Below are 25,437 nucleotides of genomic sequence, written 5' to 3'. Positions count from 1 at the left end.
TCTAAAATACATCTTTAAGTATCTCTTCCATGCGGCCGTGGCTGTAGGACATTCTTTTGGAGGAAGGGTGAACAGAGGTCGTGGTCCATGTTGGGACCAATGACATAGGTAGGAAAAGGGATGAGGTCCTGAAAACAGATTTTAAGGAGTTAGGAAGGGAATTAAAAAGCAGGATCTCAAGAGCAGTAATCTCGGGATTACTCCCAGTGCCACATGCTAGTGAACCTAAGAGTAGGAAGATTGAGCAGTTCAATACATGGCTGGAGAAATCGAGAAGGAGGGAGGGCTTTAGATTTCTGAGGCATTGGGATCAGTTTTGGGGCAGGTGGGATCTGTACAAGGAGGACAGGTTACATCTTAACAGGACAGGGACGTGTCCTCACGAGGAGGTTTGCTAGTGCTGTTGGGGAGGGTTTAAGTTAGATTGGCAGAAGGGGTGGGAACCTGGGGGAAATTCCAAGTGCAGAGGAGAAAACTGGCAGTGGGAAGTAGTGAGCTATCAGCTGATAACGAGGATATATCAGAGAGAGTTGCATCAAGGTAGATAGAATACTTGGAGAGTTTGATAGAATTAAAGTAGGCAACAGTAAGCCATTAGATGGGGGTCAGAATAAGCGGGAACATAAAGCCTAAATCAGGGCTAATGTGCAATGTGAATGCACAGAGTGTGATTAATAAGATTGGTGAACTACAGGCACAAGTGGACAAATGGAATTATGATATTCCTGCGATAACAGTGACCTGGCTCAAAGATGGGCAGGACTGGGTGTTAAAATACTCCTGGGTACAAGGTGCTCTGGAGAGACAGGAAAGGAAGAAAAGGGTGGGGGGAGGAGAGATAATATTGGCAAAAGATGGCATTACAGTACTAAGAGAGGATGTTCCAGAGAGGTCAAGGTCAGAATCTGAGGTAAGAAATGGGAAAGGTGCAATAACATTGGTGTCGTATATAGACCACCAACCAGTGGAAGGGATGTGCAGAAACACATTAGCAAATAAATTCTGGAGAGGTACAAGAGTTGTAGAGTAATCATAATGGGAGACTTCAATTATCCAAATATAGACTGGGATAGCAATAGTACAAAAGGACAAGAGGGGCGAGAGTTCCTGGAATGTGTTCAAGATAATTTTCTGCAGCAGTATGTTTTCGGTCCAATGAGAGGACATGCACTTTTGGACCTGGTCTTGGGGAATGATTTGGCCCAAGAGGGTCAAATATCAGTGAGAGAACCTCTTGAGGACATTGACAATTATATCATAAAGTTTAGATTAATCATGGAAAAGGACAGAGATAAACCCAGAGCAGGGATAATTAATTGGGGGAAAGCCAACTTCGATTGGATGAGAATGCATCTGAGTCGTGTGAGTTGGAATCAAATGTTGGCAGAAAAGACAGTGGCTGAACAATGGGTCACCCTCAAAGAAAAAGTATTGCAGGCAATGTCAAGGTATATTCCATTGAAGGGGAAAGGTAGGATAAATAAATCCAGTGCGCCTGGATGACGAGAGAGGTAGAGGTAAAGATGAAAAGGAGGAAGTGCGCGTATGACAGATGTCAGATAGAAAATACAATGGTGAATCAGGCTGAATGTAGAAGGACCAGAGAGGAAGTGAAGAAACTCATAAGACAAGCAAGGAGAGAGCATGAAAAGAGACTAGCAGCTAATGTAAAAGGGAATCCCAAGGTCTTCTATAAGCATGTAGATAATGAAAGGGTGGTAAAAGAAAGAGTAGGGCTGATTAGAGACAAAAAGGGGACTTGCATGTGGAGGCTGAAGAAATAGCAGAAGTGTTGAATGAGTATTTTACATCTGCCTTTACAAAGGAAGAACCTGCTACCCAGGTCGAAGTGAGAGAGGAGATAACTGGACTACTAGAAGAACTTAAAATTGAGAGGAGAGAGGTGTTGGAAAGGCTATCTTTACTTAAGATAGATAAGGTACCAGGACTTGATGAGATTCATCCAAGGGCACTGAGGAGAATGAATGTGGAAATTGCAGAGGCACTATTAATAATCTTCCAGTCTTCCTTAGACACAGGGAGGTGCCATAGGACTGATGTTACACCCTTGTTCAAAAAGGGGTGCAGGGATAAAGCTGGCAGATACAGGCCAGTCAGTTTGACATCGGTGGTGGGGAAACTTCTGGAAACTATAGTATGGGATAAAATCAATAGTCACTTAGACAAGTGCAGGATAATTAAGGAAAGCCAGCATGGACTTATCAAGGGAAAATCATGTTTAACTAAATTGCTGGAGTTTTTTGAGGAGGTAACAGAGAAGGTTGATAAAGGAAACTCTGTTGATGTGGTGTATATGGATTCGCAAAAGGTATTTGATACAGCGCCTCACAACAGACTTGTGAGCAAAATTCTAGGTCATGGAATAAAGGGAAAGTAAGCACTTGGATAAGAAATTGGCTGAGTGACAGGAAACAGTAATGATAAAAGGTTGTTTTTCAGATTGGAGGAAGGTTTGTAATCGAGTTCCTCAGGGGTCATTGTTGGAACCCTTGCTCTTCCTGATGTTATGACACAGCAGTTGGTAAAGACTGAGTTGTTTAAATCCCAGGGAAACTTGAACAACTGTCATAGCCTATATTTTCAATTGGTATGTTTGAGATGCACCTTTGAATTCAGGCATAAAAACCAGCAAGCCGCAAGAGGTTTTTTATATAAAACTAAATTAAACATTTATTAATTTAACAACAAATTTAAACACATACACACGTCTATAAATTACTGCTATAATAACTTTTAAACAAATTCCCAAATTAATCACTCCCAGGTAAATCTTCACCAAGGCAACAATAACCCATAGGGCAGAATTTTATGGTAGCGGGATTTTACGTTCCCACTGAAGTCATTGGGGTTTATAATGGCTCGCCGTATTTTATGGCCCCCCCGCCGAAATGGGGCAGTAAAATTCTGCCCATAGACTTTAAACAGGCACCAGGCAAAGCACATTTGATCTTACAAATTCAAACTTAGGCTCCTTTCAATTTGCAGCCACTGTTGTTGGCTTACAGGCTGACTAGATCTTACATGCCCCTGAATGACACATGCAAACTCCTTTCTATATATACCTAGCTTCCCCTTTGAATGTAAATTTTCCATTGTATTACAAGGTTTTTTAAATGTTACCTCTCCTAACAAGAATCCTTTCATTCCACCAATTTTATTAGTAATATAAACACATGGCTTGGCATCTCCCAGCTCTGTGCAAGAGTTTACCTATTCTTCTGAATGATTTATTTAAAAATGCAAATTACACTTTATCTTTTAACTTACATTTATCTAATTAACATCTCAAACTACTATACATCAAAGCACCCAGACTAGCTGGCTTTAATCCACCCCCCCACCCCCCCCCCCCCCCCCCCCCCCCCCCCGCCACCCACCCACCCACACACACACACTCACTCTACTACAAGTCCAATTTAAATTTTAATATCGGCATTAATATCTCTCCATGATACTGATACATATTAATGACCTAAACTGTGGTGTGCAGGGCATGATTTCAAAATTTGCAGATGAAACGAAGATTGGAAAGGTTGTCAACTGTGAAGGGGATAGTCTTGAACTTCAAAAGGACATAGACATGTAGAGACAAGTGGCAGATGAAATTCAACGCAGAAAAATTGAGGTGATTCATGTTGGCAGGAAAGCTTTGGCGAGACAGTATAAAATAAAGGGACAGCCTCTAAAGGAGGTGCAGGGACAGAGGGACCTTGGTGTATACATACATAGGTCGTTGAAGATGTTGAGAGAGCAGTTTATAAAGCATATAGTATCTTAGGCTTTATAGTAGGGCATTAAGTACAAGAGTAAGGAGGTCATGTTGAACTTATGTAAGACACTAGTTAGGCCTAATCTGGAGTACTGCATCCAGTTCTGCGTGTCATACTTGAAGAAGGATGTGAAGGCATTGGAAAGAGTACAGAGAAGATTCACAAGAATGATTCCCAGGATGAAGAACTGTAGATATGAGGATAGATTGGAGCGGTTGTGACTATTTTCCTTGGAGAAAAGAAGGCTGAGAGAAGACTTGATGGAGGTATTCAAGATCCTGAGGGGTATGGACAGGGTAAATAGTGAAAAACTGTTCCCACTCAAGAGAACGTCAAGAGCTAGAGGGCACAGATTCAAAATAATTAGCATATGGAGTAAGTGTGATGTGGGGAAATTTTTTTCACCCAAAGGGTGATTGGAGTCTGGAACAAAGTTCCTGAAAGGGTGATGGAGGCAGGTTTGATTGAGGTATTCAAAAGGGAATTGGATTGCTACCTGAAAAGAGAGTATGTGCAAGGTTACAGGAATAAGGCAGGGGAGTGGGACTAGGTAGAATGTTCTTTCAGAGAGCTAGTGCAGACTCGATAAGCTGAATGGCCACCTCCTGCACTGTAAAGATACTGCGATACATTTCTGAAAGTATTTAAGCAATCCTTTTCCCAAATGGTTGTGTTTAAGGGATATAATGTGCTCTACTCACCATTTTGAACAGTGGGCTAACCAGTGAGATAGTGGAATGGGTGCTTTCAAGATTACTTTTGACTTTATTTAGGTGTAGAAAGGGCTTGGTTTCTTTTTTTTTTGATTTGATAGCCAAGAATCCTAGTTGTTAACTCATATTGGTATATGCTAATTTCACCCAAGACAGTCTATTGCAGGCTTGTCCAAGGCATGGCCTGTGGGGCTCGTGCATCTGGACCGGGGCTCAGGTGGGCCAAAACACAACATGAGGCAGCGAGAGTGGGGCCCGATGGCATCGGAGAAATTGAGTGACTGCAGACGGTGTGAGAGTGTGAGTGTGGGGGGTGGTAAAAGAGAGTGAGAAGAGGGGAATAAGAGAGTATGGAGGCTGGGAGAGAGGGCGAAGAGAGAGGGAGAGAATGGAGGGGGATTGTTAAGAGAGTAGGTGTGTTTTTTTTTATTTATTCACAGGATGTGGGCTTCGCTGGCTGGGCAAGCATTTATTGCCCTTTCCTAGTTGCTGTTCAGAAGGTAGTGGTGAGCTGCCTTCTCGAACTGCTGCAGTCCAAATGGTGTAGGTAAACCTAAAGTGCTGTTAGAGAGGGAATTCCAGGATTTTGACCCAGCGACAGTGAAGGAATGACGATATATTTCCATGTCAGGATGGTCAGTGACTTGGAGGGGAACTTCCAGGTGGTAGTGTTCCCATTTATCGGCTGCCCTTGTCCTTCTAGATGGTAGTGGCTGAGAGTTTGGAAGGTGCTGTCTAAGGAGCCTTGGGGAGGGTGAGAGGGATGAGTGAGGGGAAGGGGGAGGGTGAGAGAGTGAGTGTGTGGGGGGGACAGAGAGAGAGTGGGCGTGTGAGGGGGGACGGAGAGAGAGTGAGTGAGGGGAGGGGGAAGGGTGAGAGAGTGAGTGTGTGGGGGGGATGGAGAGAGAGTGGGCGTGTGAGGGGGGCACGGAGAGAGAGTGGGCGTGTGAGGGGGCACGGAGAGAGAGTGGGCGTGTGAGGGGGGCACGGAGAGAGAGCGGGTGTGCGAGGGGGGCACGAGAGAGAGCGGGTGTGCGAGGGGGCACGGAGAGAGAGCGGGTGTGCGAGGGGGGCACGGAGAGAGAGCGGGTGTGCGAGGGGGGCACTGAGAGAGAGCGGGTGTGCGAGGGGGGCACTGAGAGAGAGCGGGTGTGCGAGGGGGGCACGGAGAGAGAGCGGGTGTGCGAGGGGGGCACGGAGAGAGAGCGGGTGTGCGAGGGATGCACGGAGAGAGAGCGGGTGTGCGAGGGGGGCACGGAGAGAGAGCGGGTGTGCGAGGGGGGCACGGAGAGAGAGCGGGTGTGCGAGGGGGGCACGGAGAGAGAGCGGGTGTGCGAGGGGGGCACGGAGAGAGAGCGGGTGTGCGAGGGGGGCACGGAGAGAGAGCGGGTGTGCGAGGGGGGCACGGAGAGAGAGCGGGTGTGCGAGGGGGGCACGGAGAGAGAGCGGGTGTGCAAGTGGGGGGCGGTGAGAGGCTTGCGAAGGGAGAGGCTGAGAAGGGGAGGGTGAGAGCGAGCGGGCCGAGAGAAGGAGAGGGTGAGAGCGAGGGGGCCCGAGAGAAGGGGAGGGTGAGAGCGAGGGGGCCCGAGAGAAGGGGAGGGTGAGAGCGAGGGGGCCCGAGAGAAGGGGAGGGTGAGAGCGAGGGGGCCCGAGAGAAGGGGAGGGTGAGAGCGAGGGGGCCCGAGAGAAGGGGAGGGTGAGAGCGAGGGGGCCCGAGAGAAGGGGAGGGTGAGAGCGAGGGGGCCCGAGAGAAGGGGAGGGTGAGAGCGAGGGGGCCCGAGAGAAGGGGAGGGTGAGAGCGAGGGGGCCCGAGAGAAGGGGAGGGTGAGAGCGAGGGGGCCCGAGAGAAGGGGAGGGTGAGAGCGAGGGGGCCCGAGAGAAGGGGAGGGTGAGAGCGAGGGGGCCCGAGAGAAGGGGAGGGTGAGAGCGAGGGGGCCCGAGAGAAGGGGAGGGTGAGAGCGAGGGGGCCCGAGAGAAGGGGAGGGTGAGAGCGAGGGGGCCCGAGAGAAGGGGAGGGTGAGAGCGAGGGGGCCGAGAGAAGGGGAGGGTGAGAGCGAGGGGGCCGAGAGAAGGGGAGGGTGAGAGCGAGGGGGCCGAGAGAAGGGGAGGGTGAGAGCGAGGGGGCCGAGAGAAGGGGAGGGTGAGAGCGAGGGGGCCGAGAGAAGGGGAGGGTGAGAGCGAGGGGGCCGAGAGAAGGGGAGGGTGAGAGCGAGGGGGCCGAGAGAAGGGGAGGGTGAGAGCGAGGGGGCCGAGAGAAGGGGAGGGTGAGAGCGAGGGGGCCGAGAGAAGGGGAGGGTGAGAGCGAGGGGGCCGAGAGAAGGGGAGGGTGAGAGCGAGGGGGCCGAGAGAAGGGGAGGGTGAGAGCGAGGGGGCCGAGAGAAGGGGAGGGTGAGAGCGAGGGGGCCGAGAGAAGGGGAGGGTGAGAGCGAGGGGGCCGAGCGAAGGGGAGGGTGAGAGCGAGGGGGCCGAGAGAAGGGGAGGGTGAGAGCGAGGGGGCCGAGAGAAGGGGAGGGTGAGAGCGAGGGGGTTCGGGGAAGGCGTGGGTGCATGCGGGAGGGGAGGGGGAGGGCGCGTGTGCATGCGGGAGGGGAGGGGGAAGGGCTCGCTTGCGTGGGGGGAAGGGCTCGCTTGCGTGCAGGAGGGGAGGGGGAGGGCGCGAGTGCATGTGGGAGGGGAGGGGAATGGCGGGTTGGAGGGGAGGGGAAGGCACAAGTCGGGGAGGGTGAGAGTGAGAGGGAATATGTGAAGGGTGGGGGAGGGTGAGAGGGAGACAGAATGTGAGGGGAGGGTGAGAGGGAGAGAGAATGTGAGGGGAGGTCAGAGAGAAAGCGCGAGGATGTCCATAAGCCTGATTCACTCCCAGTATCAGGGTTCTCATCCACCCTCACCCCCACACACCGTCATCCACTCTCTCAGTGGGTGAGGATGAGTGAGTGAGCATCTCTGAGACTGAGAGTAAGCCGGACACACGTTCTCTGCCTAATATTCTCTTTTTTTCGCTCAGCAAGTTGTTTCTTTTCACAGCTCACTTTTATTTTGAAACTAATGTTTATAGCTCTGCCAAAGTTTATATTTTCAAAATTTGCTCATCAGCCCCTTGAGTGAGAAAAATTTTGAAATATTGCCCCCTCACGTGAAAAGGTTAGACAAGCCTGGTCTATTGCGACTGCACTGAGGAGTGAAAAGCACTTTACTCGTTATTTCAGCAATAGCAAAATTATAATGCAGATTAATCCTGCGGCATATAACACAATTGCTTGTTGTGGTTCAGAATTTCGAGGCATGCAACAGAAGAGCTCCCCCAACCCAGGTTCAAAATTCATTTTCTCCCCATTCTCTGACTAACTGCCATCTCTTCTCCTCTATCCCCACTTCCTAGTCAGCCTATACTTGCTCCTCGTGTCTCCAATAGCTGCTGCCTCCTCATTTGCTTTCCCAAGTTCTTGCTCAGCCTCTTCTGCAATCTGCTGCTGTGCCAAGCTCCTCACTGTGAGGGCTGCCTGTGTATCTTTCAAATCCAGGATCTAATTATAATGTAACACATTAAAGTATATATATTTAAACTCATAGCAAGAAATAGGAAATAAATCCTGGTTATTTTAATTTTAAATGTAATTCATCTGCTAATGTATATTTTTAATACATATACATCTTTGGCATTAAAATTTAATTTATGCATGCATTTGTTGTTTACAAACTTCACATCCTCTTATAATTTTTGATACTGTTTATGTCCACATTTAACATTAATACTGCCGATGTAATCAGTGGAACATAAGAAATAGGAGTAGGCCATTTAGCCTCTTAAGTCTGTTCTGCCATTCAATTAGATTATGTCTGATCTTCTACCTCAATGCCATTTCCCCACACTATCCCCATATCCCTTGATATCTTTAATAACCAGGAATCTATCCATCTCTGTCTTGAACATACCCAATAACCAATTCTCTACATCCCTCTGGGGTAGAGAATTCCAAAGATTCACCACGGTCTGAATGAAGAAATTCCTTCTTGATCCTAAAAGGCCTACCTCTTATTCTGAGACACTGTACCCTGGTTCTAGACCCACCAGCAAGGGGAAACATCCTTCCTACATCTACCCTGTTGAGCCCTGTAAGAGTTTTGTACGTCTCTCATTCTTCTAAACTCTAGAGAATATAGACACAGTCTCCTCAATCACTCCTCATGGGATATGTGAGCATATGAAATAGGAGCAGAAGTAGACCGTTCTGCCCCTCGAGCCTGCTCCACCATTCAATAAGATCATGGTTCATCTGTTTGTGTTTCAAATTTTGAAATTCCCATCTATTCCCGATAATCTTAGATACTTGTTAGGCAAGGGAATCAATCTACTTCCACCTTAAAAATATTCAATGACCCCCACCTCCACTGACTTCTGAGGCAGAGTGTTCCAAAGTCACACAACCCTCTGAGAGAAAAAGATTTCTCCTCATCTCTGTCCTAAAAGGGCAAGCCCTAATTTTAAAACAATGCCCCCCCCCCAGCCCTTGTTCTGGACACACCCACAAGAGGAAACATCCTTTCCACGTCCACCTTGTCAATACCATTCAGGATCTTATTTATATACTTCACTGAAGTCATCCCTCTCTTCTAAACTCCAGTGGAAACAAGCCCAGTTTGTCTAAACTTTCCTCATAAGAAATCCTGCTCATTCCAGGTATCAATCTATATAATCCTCCTCTGAAACGCCTCCAATGCATTTACAACCTTCCTTAAATAAGGAGACCAAAGCTGCACACACTATCTGAGATGCATAACATCCTTACTCTAATGTTCAGTTCTTCTCGTAATAAAGGATAGCATTCCATTTGCCGCCTTAATTACTTACTGTACTTGCATACTAACTTTTTGTGACTCATGCACTAGAGCACCTAGATCCCTCTGCACCTTGGAATTCTGCAGCCATTCTCTGTTCAAGTAATAATTTGCTTTTTTTAATCCTTTCTGCCAAAGTGAATAACTTCATATTTTTTAAAATTTCTGGTTAAGTTTTAACAATCATAATGAGTAATAGTACAAAAAAAAAGCTAACAGTATAGCAATAATTTAACACACATTTGGAAGAGAAAGAAAAGGGAAGGAGAAAGAGAAGCAGGAGAAAGGAAAAAAAAGACCTTCCCCAGACTCCAAAAAAATAAATAATAAGAAAGTCAGCTACAATCATAGGCCAGATATAGCTTCACATGATATAATACATACAGTCTAATTAGGGTCAGTTATATGAAAGTTAGAGAGCTTAGTTCCTCAAAATGATCTAAGAAAGGTCACCAAGCTACATAAAATCCATTAGTGGAGCCTCTTATAGTGTACTTTATTTTCTCAAGTTTAAGATTCTGCATAAGATCATGTATCCAATTAATAAAAGAAGGCGGGGCAGACTGTTTCCAATTTAATAGAATAAACCTCTAGCCAATAATAATGAAAAGGCAAGTGCATCAATCTGAATTTTTGTAAGAGGGATGCCATTTGGCTGTAATAGGAGAAGGTTCAATGTTGCTACTAAAAATGAGTGATGTAAAAAAAAAATTGTCCATAATAAAGCTAATTTAAGACATGGCCAGTACATATGAATTAGAGGGGCTGGGGCAGTATGACATTTATCATGTTGGATCAAAATTTGAATAAATCTTAGATAATTCCACTTTGGATAGATGGAATATTTTAAATTGTAGCAACCCATGTCTTGCACATACAGATGAGGAATATACACAAGAGAGAATAGAGTTCCAGTTATCTTCTGATAAATCTGAGTCAAAACCTCACTCCCAAAGAGTTTTTAAGATAGAAAGCGAAGGGCAGTGTAGTGAAAAAAATTAGAGAATACAATTTGGAAATGAATCCCCTAACAAAAGGATTTGGTTCTAACATAATATTCATCGGTGATTTGAAGGCAATAAAGGAAACTCAGCAATTTCTTTTTGCACGAAAACCTCCGATTTCTAAGTAGTGAAAGTGTGGGCCGGGCAGATCATATTTCTGAGAGAGACAGTCAAAAGAGGCGAAAATATCAATGTATGAGTTAGCAAGGGTTTTGACACCTCTCATTTGCCAGACTTGAAAGGCAGAATCTCCTCATGAAGGCTGAAATAAATGATTTGCATCAAAAGACCTGCATAAAGAGAGAGATTGTAGCCTGAAGTGTGTTCTGAACTGGGTCCAAATCTTAAGTGACTGTCTAACGATAGGGTTTGAAGAAAAGTGACTGGTTGAGAAAGGAATGGAGGAGCACAACACAGCAGGCAGAGATGTGGAATGACAGGAGGCTGCCTCCAATTGTACCCACACTAAACTAGCTGAGTCTGAATGAAGCCAAGAAGAGATATTACGGATATTAGCAGACCAATAATAAAACTGACAATTCGGCAGAGTCGAAACACCTAAATGCTTGGGTCTTTGCAGAAAAGCTTTATGAATGCTAGGAGTTTTCTTATTCCAAATAAAGGAAGAAATTAATTGGTCTATTGCAACAAAAAATGCTTGGGGATAAACAATAGAATGCACTGAAATAAGTATAGAAATTTTGGCAAAATATTAATTTTTACTGAATTTATACAAACAATTAAAGAAGGGGGTAAGCTAGACCAACGTGCTAAGTCCTCAAACTTTCCAACAAAGGGTCAAAGTTGAGCTTAAAAAGATCAAGAAACTAAAATTCCTAAATATTTAAAATTGTTTACTGAGACCTTGAAGGGTCGGAGGGGGGGGGGGGGGGGGGGGGGGGGGGGTGGCGAAGAAAGAAGGTAACTCTTTGCAATAGAGTTAATAGGAAAAATTTCACTCTTTTGTAAATTAATTTTAAAACCTGAAGTATTACTAAATCACTCAAGAGTAGAGAAAATATGTGGGAGAGATGAGGCCGGATCAGAGACGTAAAGAAGCAGGTCATCAGCATGTAGGGAGAGTTTCTGCTCAACTCCACCCCATGTAACATGCTGTACATCTCCATGGGTCTGCAGTGAAATTGCCAGGGGCTCAATGGGAATAGCAAAAGGTAGGGGGGAAAGGGGACAGCCCTGCCTGGTACCTCGATGGAGGTCAAAGAGTTTAGAGTGGATATTATTTGCATGGACTGAAGTAACCAGTGAGAAATACAATTGTTTTATCCATTTTATAAAAATGGGTCCAAATCCAAATTTTTGAAGAGTGAAGCAAAGGTAGTCCCATTCCACTCTATCAAAAGCCTTTTCTGCATCCATAGTTATAAGAATCTCGGGGAGAGTAGTTGAATGCATATAAATAATATTGAGAAGATACCTTAAATTAGAGAAGGATTGCCTAGCCTATATAAAACCTATCTGGTCAGGAGAGATAACAGATGGAAGGACAGGTTCAAGACAGTATTTCGTAGAAAGAAAATCAAATTCAGTCCGTAGAGCCAGACGCTGTTTCTACAATACTGGAATAGGTTCAATAGCATACTGCTGGTCCACTAAGAGAATTTGGTCAATCAATTGGGACAATTTTGAGGTACTGTGTTTAAGTTGAACAGTATATGAAATTGTTTGTCTATGTAGGTAAGCCTTCATTCTCTCCCAGACAGTAGCAAAGGAAATATCTGGAGTAGTATTAAGTTCTTTAAAGGTATCTATTTGCAAGGAAATGAATATAGTAAAATCAGGGTCCATTAGAAGAGAATCAAGAAAAGGAACAGGTTGGCCATGGAATTGTATTGATAAAACTAAGGGAACATGATCAGAGATCACAAAACGATTGTGTGCGCAAGATTGAATAAACAGGAGCAGGCTCTTGTCAAGGAAAATAGTCAATACGAGAGTAGGTGTGGTGAAGAGGAGAGAAAAAGGAGTATTGTTTTGCTGATGGGTATAGAAAACGCCATGAATCTACCAATCCGTGTGTATCCAGAAAAGACCTGATGGCTTAGGCTGATTTTTATGTTGGAACATATTTTGTGGGCAAGCATTCTAAATTTGGGTTAAGAACACAGTTTGTCTCCTCGAAGAAATAAGTGATATAAGTGGTATTAGTCTAAATTAGGTATGGAAAATAAGTTTAAAATTAAATGATTATGTAGTTGGGTGCATACACATTAGCAAGGATCAGAGGACAATTAAAAAGCCTGCCTTGTACTATAACATAGCAGCCATTAGGGTCAGCTATAGCCAGAGATTGAACAAAAGGAATGCCTTTATGGATTAGAATTGCTGCACCTATCACTTTACTATGAAAATTAGGATGAAACATCTGCCCAACTCAACCCTTCCACATTCGAAATGGTCAGATGTATGTGATTGAGCCTCCTGCAGGAAGGCAATGCCCACCTTCAAATGAGAGAACTTTACTTTCTTTTGGACGATTTGGACCTTTCAATCCAGGTGATAAAATGGATCGGACAACCATCCTGTGAGGCCTTAATATTAGTGGATATTATGACAATAAAAGCGTAACAAAGTATATGGTCCCCTTACGGTAACCATTACAAATAAAGGATTAAATATTTTTGAACCAGAGCTCATCCACCTGAAGAACTGATCACAAGGAAAGCATGTATGTATATTTGGAAAAGAACAAGAAAAAGAGAAAAAAGAGAGGGGAGAACAAATGAAGAAAAGCTTGCATCATCTTCCAAATGAGGTGATTGCTACCCCTCACAGCTAGCGCACTATTCATACCTATCTTACCAGTGTGTCTTGAAAAGACAGCCCACACTAAAGCAATATACAATCAAATATCCCTAACAAAAGTATTGTAACCTCAGCATATGCTAAACGAGGTACAGAATCTGTCCAGAAGTAACAGTTTTGTAATACAGTACTCAACAAAAGGGAGAATATAAAGAGAGGTTCAACTCTCAAAGAATTCAGTTGCACATGTGGTAAAAGGTAAAAAATAAACACCCATAGGGTTTATGTAAAATTTCCCGGGATTAATGCAGTTTGGACATTAGATACAAAGAGATTGGTATAACCAACAAAACTTATCATGTAACAGAACCATCATGCATAGTTACCTAATTAAGCATTGAGAACTGTTTTGTCTTGGATGAAGTCACGATATGACTAAAGAGAAGGTACAATTGTGTCCTTGAAAAAAGCTGAATCTTCTTGCAGCATGTTGAAAATCTTATTCATTCAGTTGAAAGTCCCACACAGGTGAGCAGGGTGGAGAACGCCATATTTAAGTCCAGCTTCACAAAGTTGGACTTTAACAGATTTGTATTCTCCACGATGCCAGGCTAGATCCACGTTGAGGTCAGGGTAGGTGAATATCTTGCTTCCACAAAAGTATAGTTGATCCTTTTCTCTAGGCAGACGCATAATTTGCTCCTTCATTCCATAGTGATGCAGTCTTAGTATTATCAGCCTTGGGGGTTCGCCATTCAGCGGCCGCGACGCTGGAGAGCAATTGGCTCGATCCACTACTGGCAGTGAATTGAAACTTTCCTTGCTGATAGCCTCCAAAAGGATCGCCTCAATGAAAGTTGCATGGTTTCCCTGTTCTGCACCCTGGGGCACCAAGAGAATCCTTAAATTTTGTATTTGGCTACAATTCTCCAAGTCATCCACCTTTGTCTGCAATTTAGTATTTTGGGCTTCCAGCTGGGTGCAGCAGGCCTCCAGAGCCGCAGTTCTGTCATTCAAGTCAGTAGCTGATTGTTCAACATCCTGCAGCCTTTGATTGAAGGAGGTGACGGAGGCTTTTAGAGTAGCAACAGAGGAACTCCGTTCTGAACAGACTCCAGAAAATTCAGCAAAAGTAGTGCTCTAAGTCAGCAAGTGTGCTGGCAGAATTAAATTCAACACAGGAAACTGCCATGTTGTTACCAACTGTAGTGACAGACACCACAGTTGATAAAGCACCAGGCCCGATTTCGTTGATTGTGTTTACTTCTGAGACATTTCGAATGTATGTTGAGCATCAGAAAAGCCCCAGAAAAGCTGAACCATTTAACTCAATGTCAGTAATTTTTAGAGGGATAAATTACAGAAACCATTGGAGCTGTCTTCGGCTATATCTTACTCCATTCCTGTCACATCACAACTTAACGTTTTCCCGCATTATACTCTGCCAGATTTTTGTCCACCCGCTGAACCATCTACATCTGTTTGTGACCTCATGTCCTCTTCAGAACATACTTTCCTACCTATCTTTGTGTCATCTGCAGATTTAGCTACAAGGCCTTCACACCCCTCATCTAAATCATTGATATAAATTGTAAAAAGTTGATGTCCCAGAACAGATTTCTGCAGGACTCCACTCATCACATCCTGCCAATCAGAAAAAGAACCATTTATGCATACTCTGTTTTCTGTCAGCCAGCCAATCTTCTATCCATGCTAATACATTACCCCTTACATTTTATTTTATTTTCCACAATAGCCTTTGATGTGGCACCTTATCAAATGCCTTCTGGATATCCAAGTACAGCACGTCTACAGGCTCCCCTTTATCCACAGCACATATTACTCCTTCAAAGAGTTCCAATAAATTGGTTAAACATAATTTCCCTTCACGAAACCATGCTGATTCTTCCTAATTATGTTGAGTTTCACTAAGTGCCCAGCTATAATCTGCTTAATGATCTATTCTAACACATTGCCCACGACAGATATTAAGCTAACTGGCCTACAGTTTCCTGTTTTCTGTCTCCCTCCCTTCTTAAATAGAGGGATTGTATTTGCTACTTTCCAGTCTGATGGAACTTTTCAGAATCTAATGAATTTTGGAAAATGAACACTAATGCATCTACTACCTCATTAGCCACCTCTTTTAAGACCCTAGGATGAAGTTTGTCAGGAACCGGAGACTTTTCCGCCCCCAGCTCCATCAGTTTGCTCAGTACCACTTTCCTAGCGATTGTAATTTCACCAAGTTCCCCTCTCCCTTCCACCTCCTGATTTATAGCTATTACTGGAATGTTTTTTGTATCCTCAATAGTGAAGACAAGCAAAATATTTGTTCATTTCATCCACCATTTCCTTATTATCTACTATTTACTCCCCATTGTCACTCTAGAGGACCAACACTTGCTTTACTTACTCTTATCCTTTTTAAGTACCTGTGGAAAGTCTTGCTATTTGTTTTCCCTTTCTAGCAAGCTTCCTCTCATACGTTAATTTTTTTCTCCTGATTAACCTTTTTATCATTCTCTGCGTTCTTTATATTCTGATCAATCATCTGACCCACCACTCATCTTTGTGCAGTTATATGCTTTTTCCTTAAGTTTGATGCTTTCCTTAACTTCTTTGGTTAGCCACGGATGGTGGGTCCTCCCCTTAGAATTTTTCTTTATAGTAGGAATATATTTATTCTGAGTATTCTGAAATATCTACTTAAATCTCTTTCACTGCTTCTCTATTCATCTATCACCTAACCTGGTATCCCAGTTCACTTCAACTAGCTCAGCTTTCAGGCCCATGTAGTTGCCTTTATTTAAGTTTAAAATACTAGTCCTAGACATACTCTACTCCCTTTTAAACTGGATGTAAAATTCAATCATATTGTGGCCGCTACTACCGAGGGGTGCCTTTACTCTGAGGTCATTAATTAATCCTGTCATAATTCACAGAACCAAGTCTAATATAACCTGCTCTGGTTGGTTCCAGAACATGCTGCTCTAAAAAAACACTCTCAAACATTCCATGAACTCCTCATCCAGGCTTTTACTGCCAATCTGATTTTTCCAGTTTGTATGTAGATTAAAATTACCCATGATTATTGCCATCCCTTTATCACAAGCACCCAATATTTCTTCTTGTATACTTTATTCTATATTGTGGTTACTGTTAGGGGGCCTGTAGACCACCCCCACTAGTGACATATTTTCCCTACTATTCCTCACCTCCACCCAGATCGATTCTATCCCCTGAACCAAGGTCATCTGTAACTATTGCACCAGTGTCATCCTTGGTCAACAGTGCTACCCCTCCACCTTTACCTAGCTTCATATTCTTCTTGAATATACCCCTCAATATTCAGGACGCAATCCTTGTCATCCTGCAGTCATGTCTCCATAATAGCTATCAGATCATATTTATTTAATTCAATGTGCGCTATCAATTCATTTACTTTGTTATGAATGCTACACACGTTCAGATACAGAGCCTTTAGTTTTGTCTTTTTGTTATCTTTGTAACATGTAGTCTTGACTATTGGTGTATTATTAGGTTTTATCTCTCTGTCCCTTCCTATTATTCTGACTCTCATTTCCCATATTACTGTTGTGGTCTCCTGCCTCAAATCTACCCTTTGATTTGCCACATCTACCCAAGCTTAATCCCTCACCCCCCCCAACCCCTTGTTTAGTTTGAAGCCCTTTCTACTTCCCTAGTTATGCAATTCATAAGAACACTCATCCCAACATAGTTCAGGTGTAGACTGTCCCAACAGTACAGTCCCCACTTTCCCCAGCACTGATGCCAGTGCCCCATGAACTGGAACCCACTTGTCCCACACCAGCCTTTGGGCAACGCATTCATCTCTCTAATCTTATTTGCCTTATGCCAACTTGCATGTGGCTCAGGTAATAATCCAGAGATTATTACCTTTGAGGTTCTGCTCCTTAATTTGGACCAAGCTCCACTGACTCCTACTGACTATGCAGAACCTTCTTCCTTATCCTGCCTGTGTCATTGGTTCCTACCTGAACTGTGATGACTGGATCCTCCCTCTCCCACTGCAAGCTCCTATCCAGCCCTGGGCAGATGTCCTGAACCCTGGCACCGGGCAGGCAACACAGCCTTCTGGACTCTTGCTCTTTGCTGCAGAGAACAGTGTCAATCCCCCTCACTATACTGTCCCCTACTACCAGTACATTCTTGTTTGCTCCGCCTGCTTGAACAGCTTCCTGTACCATGGTGCCATGGCCAGCCTGCTCATCCACCTTACTGACCTCGCTTTTGTTCACACATAATCCTGGACAATCCAGCCATCCCAGAAATCAGTCTGGTGAACCGTCAGTGCACTCCCTATCAGGCAAGTATATCCTTCCTTGGGTAAAGAGACCAAAATTACACTTCTCTAGATGCGGTCTCACCAAGGCTCTGTACAACTGCAGCAACACTTCTTTACTCCTGTACTCAAATCCTCTTACAGTAAAGGCCAACATACCATTTGCCTTTCTAATTGCTTGCTGCACCTGCATGTTCGCTTTCAATGACTTGTGAACAAGGACATCCAGGTCCCTTTGGACAACAACTCTTCCCAATCTCTCACCATTTAAGAAATACTCTGCATTTCTGTTTTTCCTACCAAAGTGGATAAGTTCACATTTTTCTGCATTGTATTTCCATTTGCCCTCTCACTTAGCCTGTCTAAATCCCCTTAAAGCCTCTTTGCATCCTCCTCACAACCCACACTCCCACTAAGGTTTGTGTCACCAACAAACTTGGAAATATTACATTTGGTCCCCATATCCTAATCATAGATATAGATTGTGAATATCTGGGATCCAAGCACTGATCCTTGTTGTACACAACTAGTAACAGCCTGCCATCCTGAGAATGACCTGTTTACTCCTACTCTGTTTTGTGTCTGATAACCAATCTTCAATCCATTTCAGTATATTACCTCCAATCTCATTTTGCTTACTAATGTCTTGTGTGGAGCCTTATTGGAATCCTGATTCCACTGATTCTCTCTTTATCTATTCTTCTAGCTGCCTCCTCAGAAACCTCTAACAGATTTGTCAAACAGATTTCCTTTTCATGAATCCATGTTGACTCTGCCCAATCCTATAATTTATTTTCCAGTTATCCATCCTTTATAATGGACTCCTGTATTTTCCCTACTACTGAATGTTGTGGTAGTAGGCGACAGTATAGTCAGGGCGATAGACAGTTCTCTGCAGCCAAGCGCGAGAGGCCAGAAGGCTCTGATAACTGCCCAGTGCCAGGGTTCAGAATATTTGCTTGGGGCTGGAGAGGAATTTGCAGTGGGAGGGGGAGGATCCGGTTGTGGACCAGATGATTACCAATGACATAGGTAGGATTAAGAAAGAGGTTCTGCATAGGGAGCATGAGTAACTAGGAACTAAACTAAAAAGCAGAACCTCAAAGGTGATAATCTCTGAATTATTACCTGACACACAAGCAAATTGGCATAGGGTAAATAAAATTTCCTTATAAATAGATTCTGGTGGCACTGTAGTTGCAGGCTATGTCCACTAGACAAAATTATTGCTCCACCATGTCCTATAACATTGCATCCTTTGACATGCCATAAGCAACATCACAGGAGATCTGATTGCATTACATGCAAGATTTTTAATGTTTTACACGTTTCCTATGTTGCATTTACATCCTATAGCACTTTATCACATTTTCCTCATAGGCTGCTTTATAATAATGAGTGCTATCAATAACAGCAACTTACATTTATATAGCACCTTTAACATTGTTACCTGTCTCAAGGCTTTTCACAGGAGTGTTGCCTAACAAAATTCGACACCAAACCATGTAAGGGGATATTAGGACAGGTGACCAAAAGCTTGGTTAAAGAGATAAGTTTTAAGGAGCATCTTAAAGGAGGAAAAAGAGGCTGAGAGATTTAGGGAGGGAATTCCAAAGCTTTGGACCTAGGCAGATGAAGACGTGACTGCCAATGGTGGACTGATTAAAATCTGAGATGTACAAGAGGTCAGAATTGGAGGAGCACAGAGCTTGTAGGGCTGGAGGAAGTTACAGAGATGATTAGGGGATGATGGAGGAATTGAAGATGAGATCAGAAGCCAGTATATGTCAGCGAGTGCAGGGCTGATGGGTGAACAGACTTTGGTGCGAGTTAGGCTACAGGCATCCGAGCTTTGGATTAACTTAATTTTAGACAGGCTGCAAGGTGGGAGCATTGGAAATAGTCAAGTCTGGAGTTAACAAAGGCATGGATGAACATTTTAGCAGCGGATGAGCAGGGTTGGAATCAGGCGATGTTATGGGGGCAGAAATAGGCGGTCATGGTGTTGGAACAAATGTGTGATTGGAAGCTTACCCTAGGATCAATAGGATACAATGTTGCGAATGATCTGGTTCTGCCTCAGACTGTAACAAGGGAGAGGGATGGTGTTGGTTGGTAGGGAATGGAGTTTATGGCAAGGACCAAAGACAATGGCTTTAGTTTTTTTCAGTTTAATTGAACTGAAGCAATATATCCACTGAGTTACATGAGTAATATCAAGGTGATCTGCTAATTTTTAAATTTTTTATTAAACTACTAGAAGTACCCCTTATTGTGTGTTTGCTCTGTCTTTTGTCCCTTGGTTTTTTTTTTAACCGATTGTTCTGAATGAGGGTAATTAATATTGGAACAGGTCAGTAATTAGAAACTGGACTAACTGCCATTGTCATGAGACCAATACTGAGAAACTACAGGATGACTAAATACTCTTGTCAGTTTATAATTACTAATATTTCAAGCAAGTAGATCCTTAACAGGAAATATTGTTGCATGATTAAAGTTTGAAGATTGGAGTAGCAGCATTTCTGCAGAAAAATCAAACAAAATTTCAATGGTAATAGGCATTTGATTGGCTATTTTTTCCACACAAGTTGTTTACTTGTGGCAGGATGAGAATTGTGCTGAGAGAAATTATCTCTTTGTCTTGCAAAAACTGTTATTATGCCAGTAGCCTCATTATATTGTTGCAAATGGTTCATCACAAGTTCTGAAGGGTTTAATGGAATCACTTTTCAACAATTTTTCTCATCGCAGCCATCCCAGACCTATATCCATTTCTCCTCTAGTTCTGAAGATTAAAGGAAAAACTTCCTCACCCCCTACCTAATCCATCTTAGCTGATGTTTCAAAATTAAAGTTAATTTTTCAACTCATCATCCTCCAGACTGGTAGATTTAAGACAGAATGATGATGTCAGTATTTCTGAAAGTCCCAAGTTAACACCTTTAAGATTTAAGATGTTCAATATTTGCAGCTTTAATACTTGGATACAGTTTTCATTACAGTAAATGCAAAGCATTAAAAGATATATAATTTAATAAATAAAATCTGAGTTGGTGATTCTAAATTTTGCTAGCAGCAGCGAGTATAATAAATGTAGATGGGAACAGTAATTTACAGCTGAATAGACTGTTATAATCAGAACTTATTCTCTTGTGAAAAGATCAGAAATTTTAAATACAAAGATAATCAGTATCTTTCACTTAATGAATAAGTTGAGTCAATCACAGATTAACAAAGACAAACCTTTTACTTTGTGTGGAGCTCAAATTTTCTTCCAGTTTTACTTTTTAATTAAAAATACTTATTTAATGGGAGAAACAATTGAAATACTAAGATATACATTGTCACGACTGCTTCTGTTCCTTAAATGACAATTCCTTTTGTAGCTCAAGTTGGTAGGTATATTTATTGTGAATAATTGACTGTGAATGAGTGACTGGGAAAATTCAAGCAGAATATTGACTGAGTTGATTTAATAGAGAGCATGCACCATTTCTAGAAATAGAGGAAGGCTAGGGGAGGAGTTTAAGGACCATCACTGTTAATTGTATTGATATATAGCATTCATTAAATAATTTGAAACATTATCCCAGTTAAAATTAAAATCTATCATATTCTTAAATGAATAATGGACTTGCAATTCTTAATACTACATGTGTTAAGTGCAAATTTGATTCTTTCAGCTCCTTAAAAACGGAATCCAATCTTGAAGCCATGAAATCTATCCCGAGTGAAAGGCTGATGATAGAGACTGGTAAGTTATATTTCTAGAGTTACCCAAGATGTAAAGTTTGGATAAAGGATAGACCAGCAGCAGAATGCTGAATTTCTATTTAGAGAGCTGAGTGCAAAAATTAGCTGACATATTTATTTACCTGCCGTGATCCAAGTTGACTGCTTCCACTAGACTGAATGAATAAAAATGGCTCCAGATGCTCAGAGCAGCACTATGAAACGGATTATGTAGATACACTGCGGTGACACACTTTTCTGTGAGACAGTGTCTAGTCTGCTATTTTATATGACTGCAGTGGCGAACAGGCTAGGTCCTTCTGGACCATGCATTCTTTTTAAATTAGATTTTATTTATTATAATCCTGTAATTTACTTCAGGCTTTGACTGCGAGCTGTCTGTCTATAAAACTGAGTAAAAAGTATTTGATACTTCATAATGAAATAGGTAAAATTTTGATGGCAAGCTGATCATGTTCATAAATGGTTTTTATTTACAGTAATAGCTACAGCAAAGTTGTCACACAACACAGTGGCTAATATTCATTTACTTTATGGCATTTAATTGCTGGATTTGCAGAAGACTGACACGTGCTGCTTACTTTGTTTTAAACTAAAGTTACTGTATCCTTACTGTGGTGATAGTTGCAAAGTATGTTTCCTGTGTTCATACAGTTTGGTCACTTGGACAATTTCATAACACTTGCATTTTTCTTGCCTGTTTTCTCTTGGTCTTTTCATGTTATGATTCTTGAATGGGATGAAGCTCTATGCCATAAAGCCTTTAGAACTTCACTTCACCCAAGTGTGAGCTGAGAAAATTAGCATCAGCATACAGTTCAATCACAGGAGCATTACAATCCTGTCCTCTTCCAAGATACCTGTACTTCCAACAGGGACTGTTGGATAACATGTGTGAATAGAAGCCCAGTGAATTCTACAGTCTTCCACTCACAATCCCCACCCCTCCAGCACACTTCTTTGTTGTCCGGCTTATTGAGGCTATTTGCACCTTCCTAGAATTATCACCGCTGAAATAACTCAGTAAAGACTGGGGACCAAACCTGGAGCCTTCCAAAGAAGGCACAGGGATAAGGTGGTCACAACATCTGAACCACACTCTGCTCTTATCTACCTTGCACTTTATAACAAGGATCATTAGAAATGATCACTGTTGAAGACCATGACTATATTTTTCTTCTCTCATTGAGAATTACAGAGTCCACTTGTGCCCAGTTGTTGTTTCCTGAGTGAAATTGGATAACTAAGCAGATTAGCGAGAGATTTGGGGTGCTTTCTAAATTGTACAGCTTATGTTCCCTCATTGTCTGAACTATTGGCAAAGATTGGGTTTTAAATGTTTGGTGAATGTTTTGGGCTTATTAAGACGGGATATCAGTATGTTGACCTTTATTGCAAGGTGGTTGGAACTTAAAAGCAAGTCTTGATGCTATTATATAGGGCTTTAGTGAGGCTACACCTGGCGTATTTTTTACAGTTTTGGTCTGCTTACTTAAGGAAGGATATATTTGCCTAAGAGGGGATTTAACAAAAGTTCAGTAGGATGATTCCTGGGATGAGAGAATTGCCTATGAGGAGAGCTTGAGTAGAATGAGCCTATACTCTCTGGAGTCTAAAGGAATGAGAGGTGATCTCAATGAAATCTGTAAAAATCTTAAAAGGGCTTGTCAGGGTAGGTTCTGAGAGATTGCTTCCCTGGCTGGGAGTTTAGAATTTGGGGATCATAGTTTTTATTCTGTTCACCGGATGTGGGCGTCACTGGTTAGGCTAGCATTTATTGCCGGTCCCTAACTGTTTTTGAGGGTGGTGGTGAGCGGTCTTCTTGAACCGCTGCTGTCCATGTTGTGCAGCTACAATCTCAGGATAAAGGAGAAGCCATTTAGGACTGAGAGGGGAAATTTCTTCACTCAGAGGGTTGGAATTCTTTACCCCAAATAGCTATGGATGTTCAGCTCTTGAATATATTCAAGACCGGGATCAATAAATTTTTGGACACAAGGGGAATTAAGAGTTATGGGGATGAGGTGGGAAGGTGGAGGTAGAAGATTAGCCATGATCTTTTTGAGTTGCAGAGCATGGTCAATGGGCTGTATGGCTTACTCTTATTTCTTATGAGCATTCTTAGGTCATGTATATTAAGGATTGGATGGAGTGCAGAGCTCTTTCAGAACAGCCCCAACAATATGCCTGAACTCCACCCGTGAAAAGGCACCTGCTGCTGCATCCTTCTGGCTGAATTAAAGGCAAACTCACTTCATATATCATCTTTATTGCTAGCAGAGAAAGCTTACAGTAGGTTTTAACCCAGACCCAATAAATAAAGATTTTTCCACTAAAACTTTTCTTTTAATTAAGTGTCTGGTTTAGAAATTTACTGAGAGGATCTTCTTCAGAGCAGATGTCTGTTTTGTTGTAGCTCTTCAAAACCTTTCATGCAATTATTTATTTATATTTGAAAAGATGCACCATGGTGTGGAGTAAAGAACACACATGCAGGTGCTAAATTTGTGACAACAACCTTTCCAACAAAGAAGAAGTGGGAAGAAGGATACTGCCTCAAGGATAGGAATGAGCCGTGCCATATTATGTGAGTACCAAGAAAAGTTCCCACATAGCTGATTCAAATATTCAGTGTGTTTTGTGCCTATGTATTTTGACCAGACTATCTCTGAAAATGATTATTGTAAATGAGGTACCAATAGGGATATATTTCCAAGGCACCACATACACTCGAACAAGAAAGTTATTCACCATGCTCCATTAGCCAGACCGTATTTTGGCATTCAGTAGCATTACTTTGTTACTTAGATAGGGGATATATCTAGCTTCCTTCCCTCTGCTTCATCCAAGGTAGAATGCAATGCACTGGCATAAGTTACTAAATCTACAAACAACAAGGCTGTTTCTGGAGTTTACTTTATAGCCTCTGTAGCTTAAAATGATGGTTTCTAATACTTAAGGTATCATTCTCTGATCCAGGGAATCAGGTGCACAGCTTCACATTGGACAAATGATCAAAATAAATATTTTTTTGGCTGTGCAGTGTGCATGCCGCTTTTCATGATTTGTGTAGGGAATCTGTCCATCTATTAAGAACATGCACAGATCTTTAGACACCCTTATTACTTCCTTTTATGTCCTTTTTACCATAATTGCCCCTTTCATCTAAACTACACCAATCCAAACCTACCTTTTGAGTCTTCTCCTTCCAGTGAAGGTGACATTGCCTGATATGTACTTGGCCTCTTGCCTCACCTAGCTCAGCTCCAGCCCCCACCAAGTGGTCCCAGCACTTAACCAGATAGGTCCTTGTCTTTCTCCTCCTGGTTGTATAGTGCCCTATTCATCTATCCTGGGCACCTTTCACGTTTCCCTGGCTATCATCTCTTGCTGCTCCCACTCTCCTGTCCCAAGGGCCTTATTTTTCTCTCCTTATTCATCTCGCTTCTTACCATGTACCCACCACCTACACTGTCCCCATTTATCCTGGATCGGTGTCTCTATCTGGCAAATGGGGCTTAACCATTTGCCCTTAGACCAGATGTCAAATACAAAAGCATCACTTTAACTGTGTTTACTGGTTCAGCTATTTCAGGCAGTTTAAGCAGCTGTTTGAATGAGATTATCTGTCGTTAAGTCCTTTCAGGCAGCCCCAAGCATTAAACAAGTGATAGTCTGCTTAAACTCAAGCTGTATTTATAGTACCTGCTGAAGTGGCCAAACTGACCACTCTCCATAGTTGAATAAAGCTACAAGCTTTCACCTCACATAGCCTGTATATAGCCAGGAATAAGTTCCATAATTCTAATAAATGTTAACAGTAAAGAAGCTCACAAATCCTCTTCTGATCACCAATTGCAAATTCTAACTGGGAACAGGAGAGAAGTGGAGAGACTGGCTGCAAGTGGTCATTTCCTGACTGTTACTTCAGAGAGTCACCTCAGTAAGAAAGTGAAGATCTAAACTCAAATCTCAGAGCTGATGGTAATTAACTTCTGAAATTCAAATTTGACTGTTGATTATAAAGATCTAAGCCAATACCCTGGCCATCACAAATAATAAGCAAATTGTATTTGTGTGAGCACACCTGCTATAAAAAATGAGGACTATAACTAGCTCTCCCCTCTTCATCCTGATATATCTTGCCACTCCTCCTGAGCCTTTCCCCATACTTATTGTTACTAATCAGCCCCCAAATCCCTGTCAATGTGCTTCTCGGCTACAGCCCTCAAACAGCTTTTTGCTGT

At 42.6% G+C, this 25,437-nt stretch overlaps 1 protein-coding gene across 4 annotated transcripts in view; it reads left to right on the top strand.

The window, feature by feature from the left end:
* The window catches only part of tatdn1 (TatD DNase domain containing 1), a 90,326-nt gene that overhangs the window by 29,333 nt on the left and 35,556 nt on the right, over positions 1 to 25,437 (top strand). For all 4 annotated transcript variants that reach the window (XM_041189231.1, XM_041189229.1, XM_041189232.1 and 1 more), the window contains 2 exons: positions 21,121 to 21,191; positions 23,651 to 23,777. In XM_041189231.1, coding sequence (XP_041045165.1) covers positions 21,121 to 21,191; positions 23,651 to 23,777 — 198 coding nt within the window. The remainder of the gene's footprint in view (positions 1 to 21,120; positions 21,192 to 23,650; positions 23,778 to 25,437) is intronic.

The sequence above is a fragment of the Carcharodon carcharias genome, chromosome 6 (genome assembly GCF_017639515.1).
Source record: "Carcharodon carcharias isolate sCarCar2 chromosome 6, sCarCar2.pri, whole genome shotgun sequence".
Lineage (NCBI taxonomy): Eukaryota > Metazoa > Chordata > Chondrichthyes > Lamniformes > Lamnidae > Carcharodon > Carcharodon carcharias.
The sequence above is the reverse complement of the archived record's forward strand: the minus strand, read 5'-3'. Positions and strand labels throughout refer to the sequence as shown.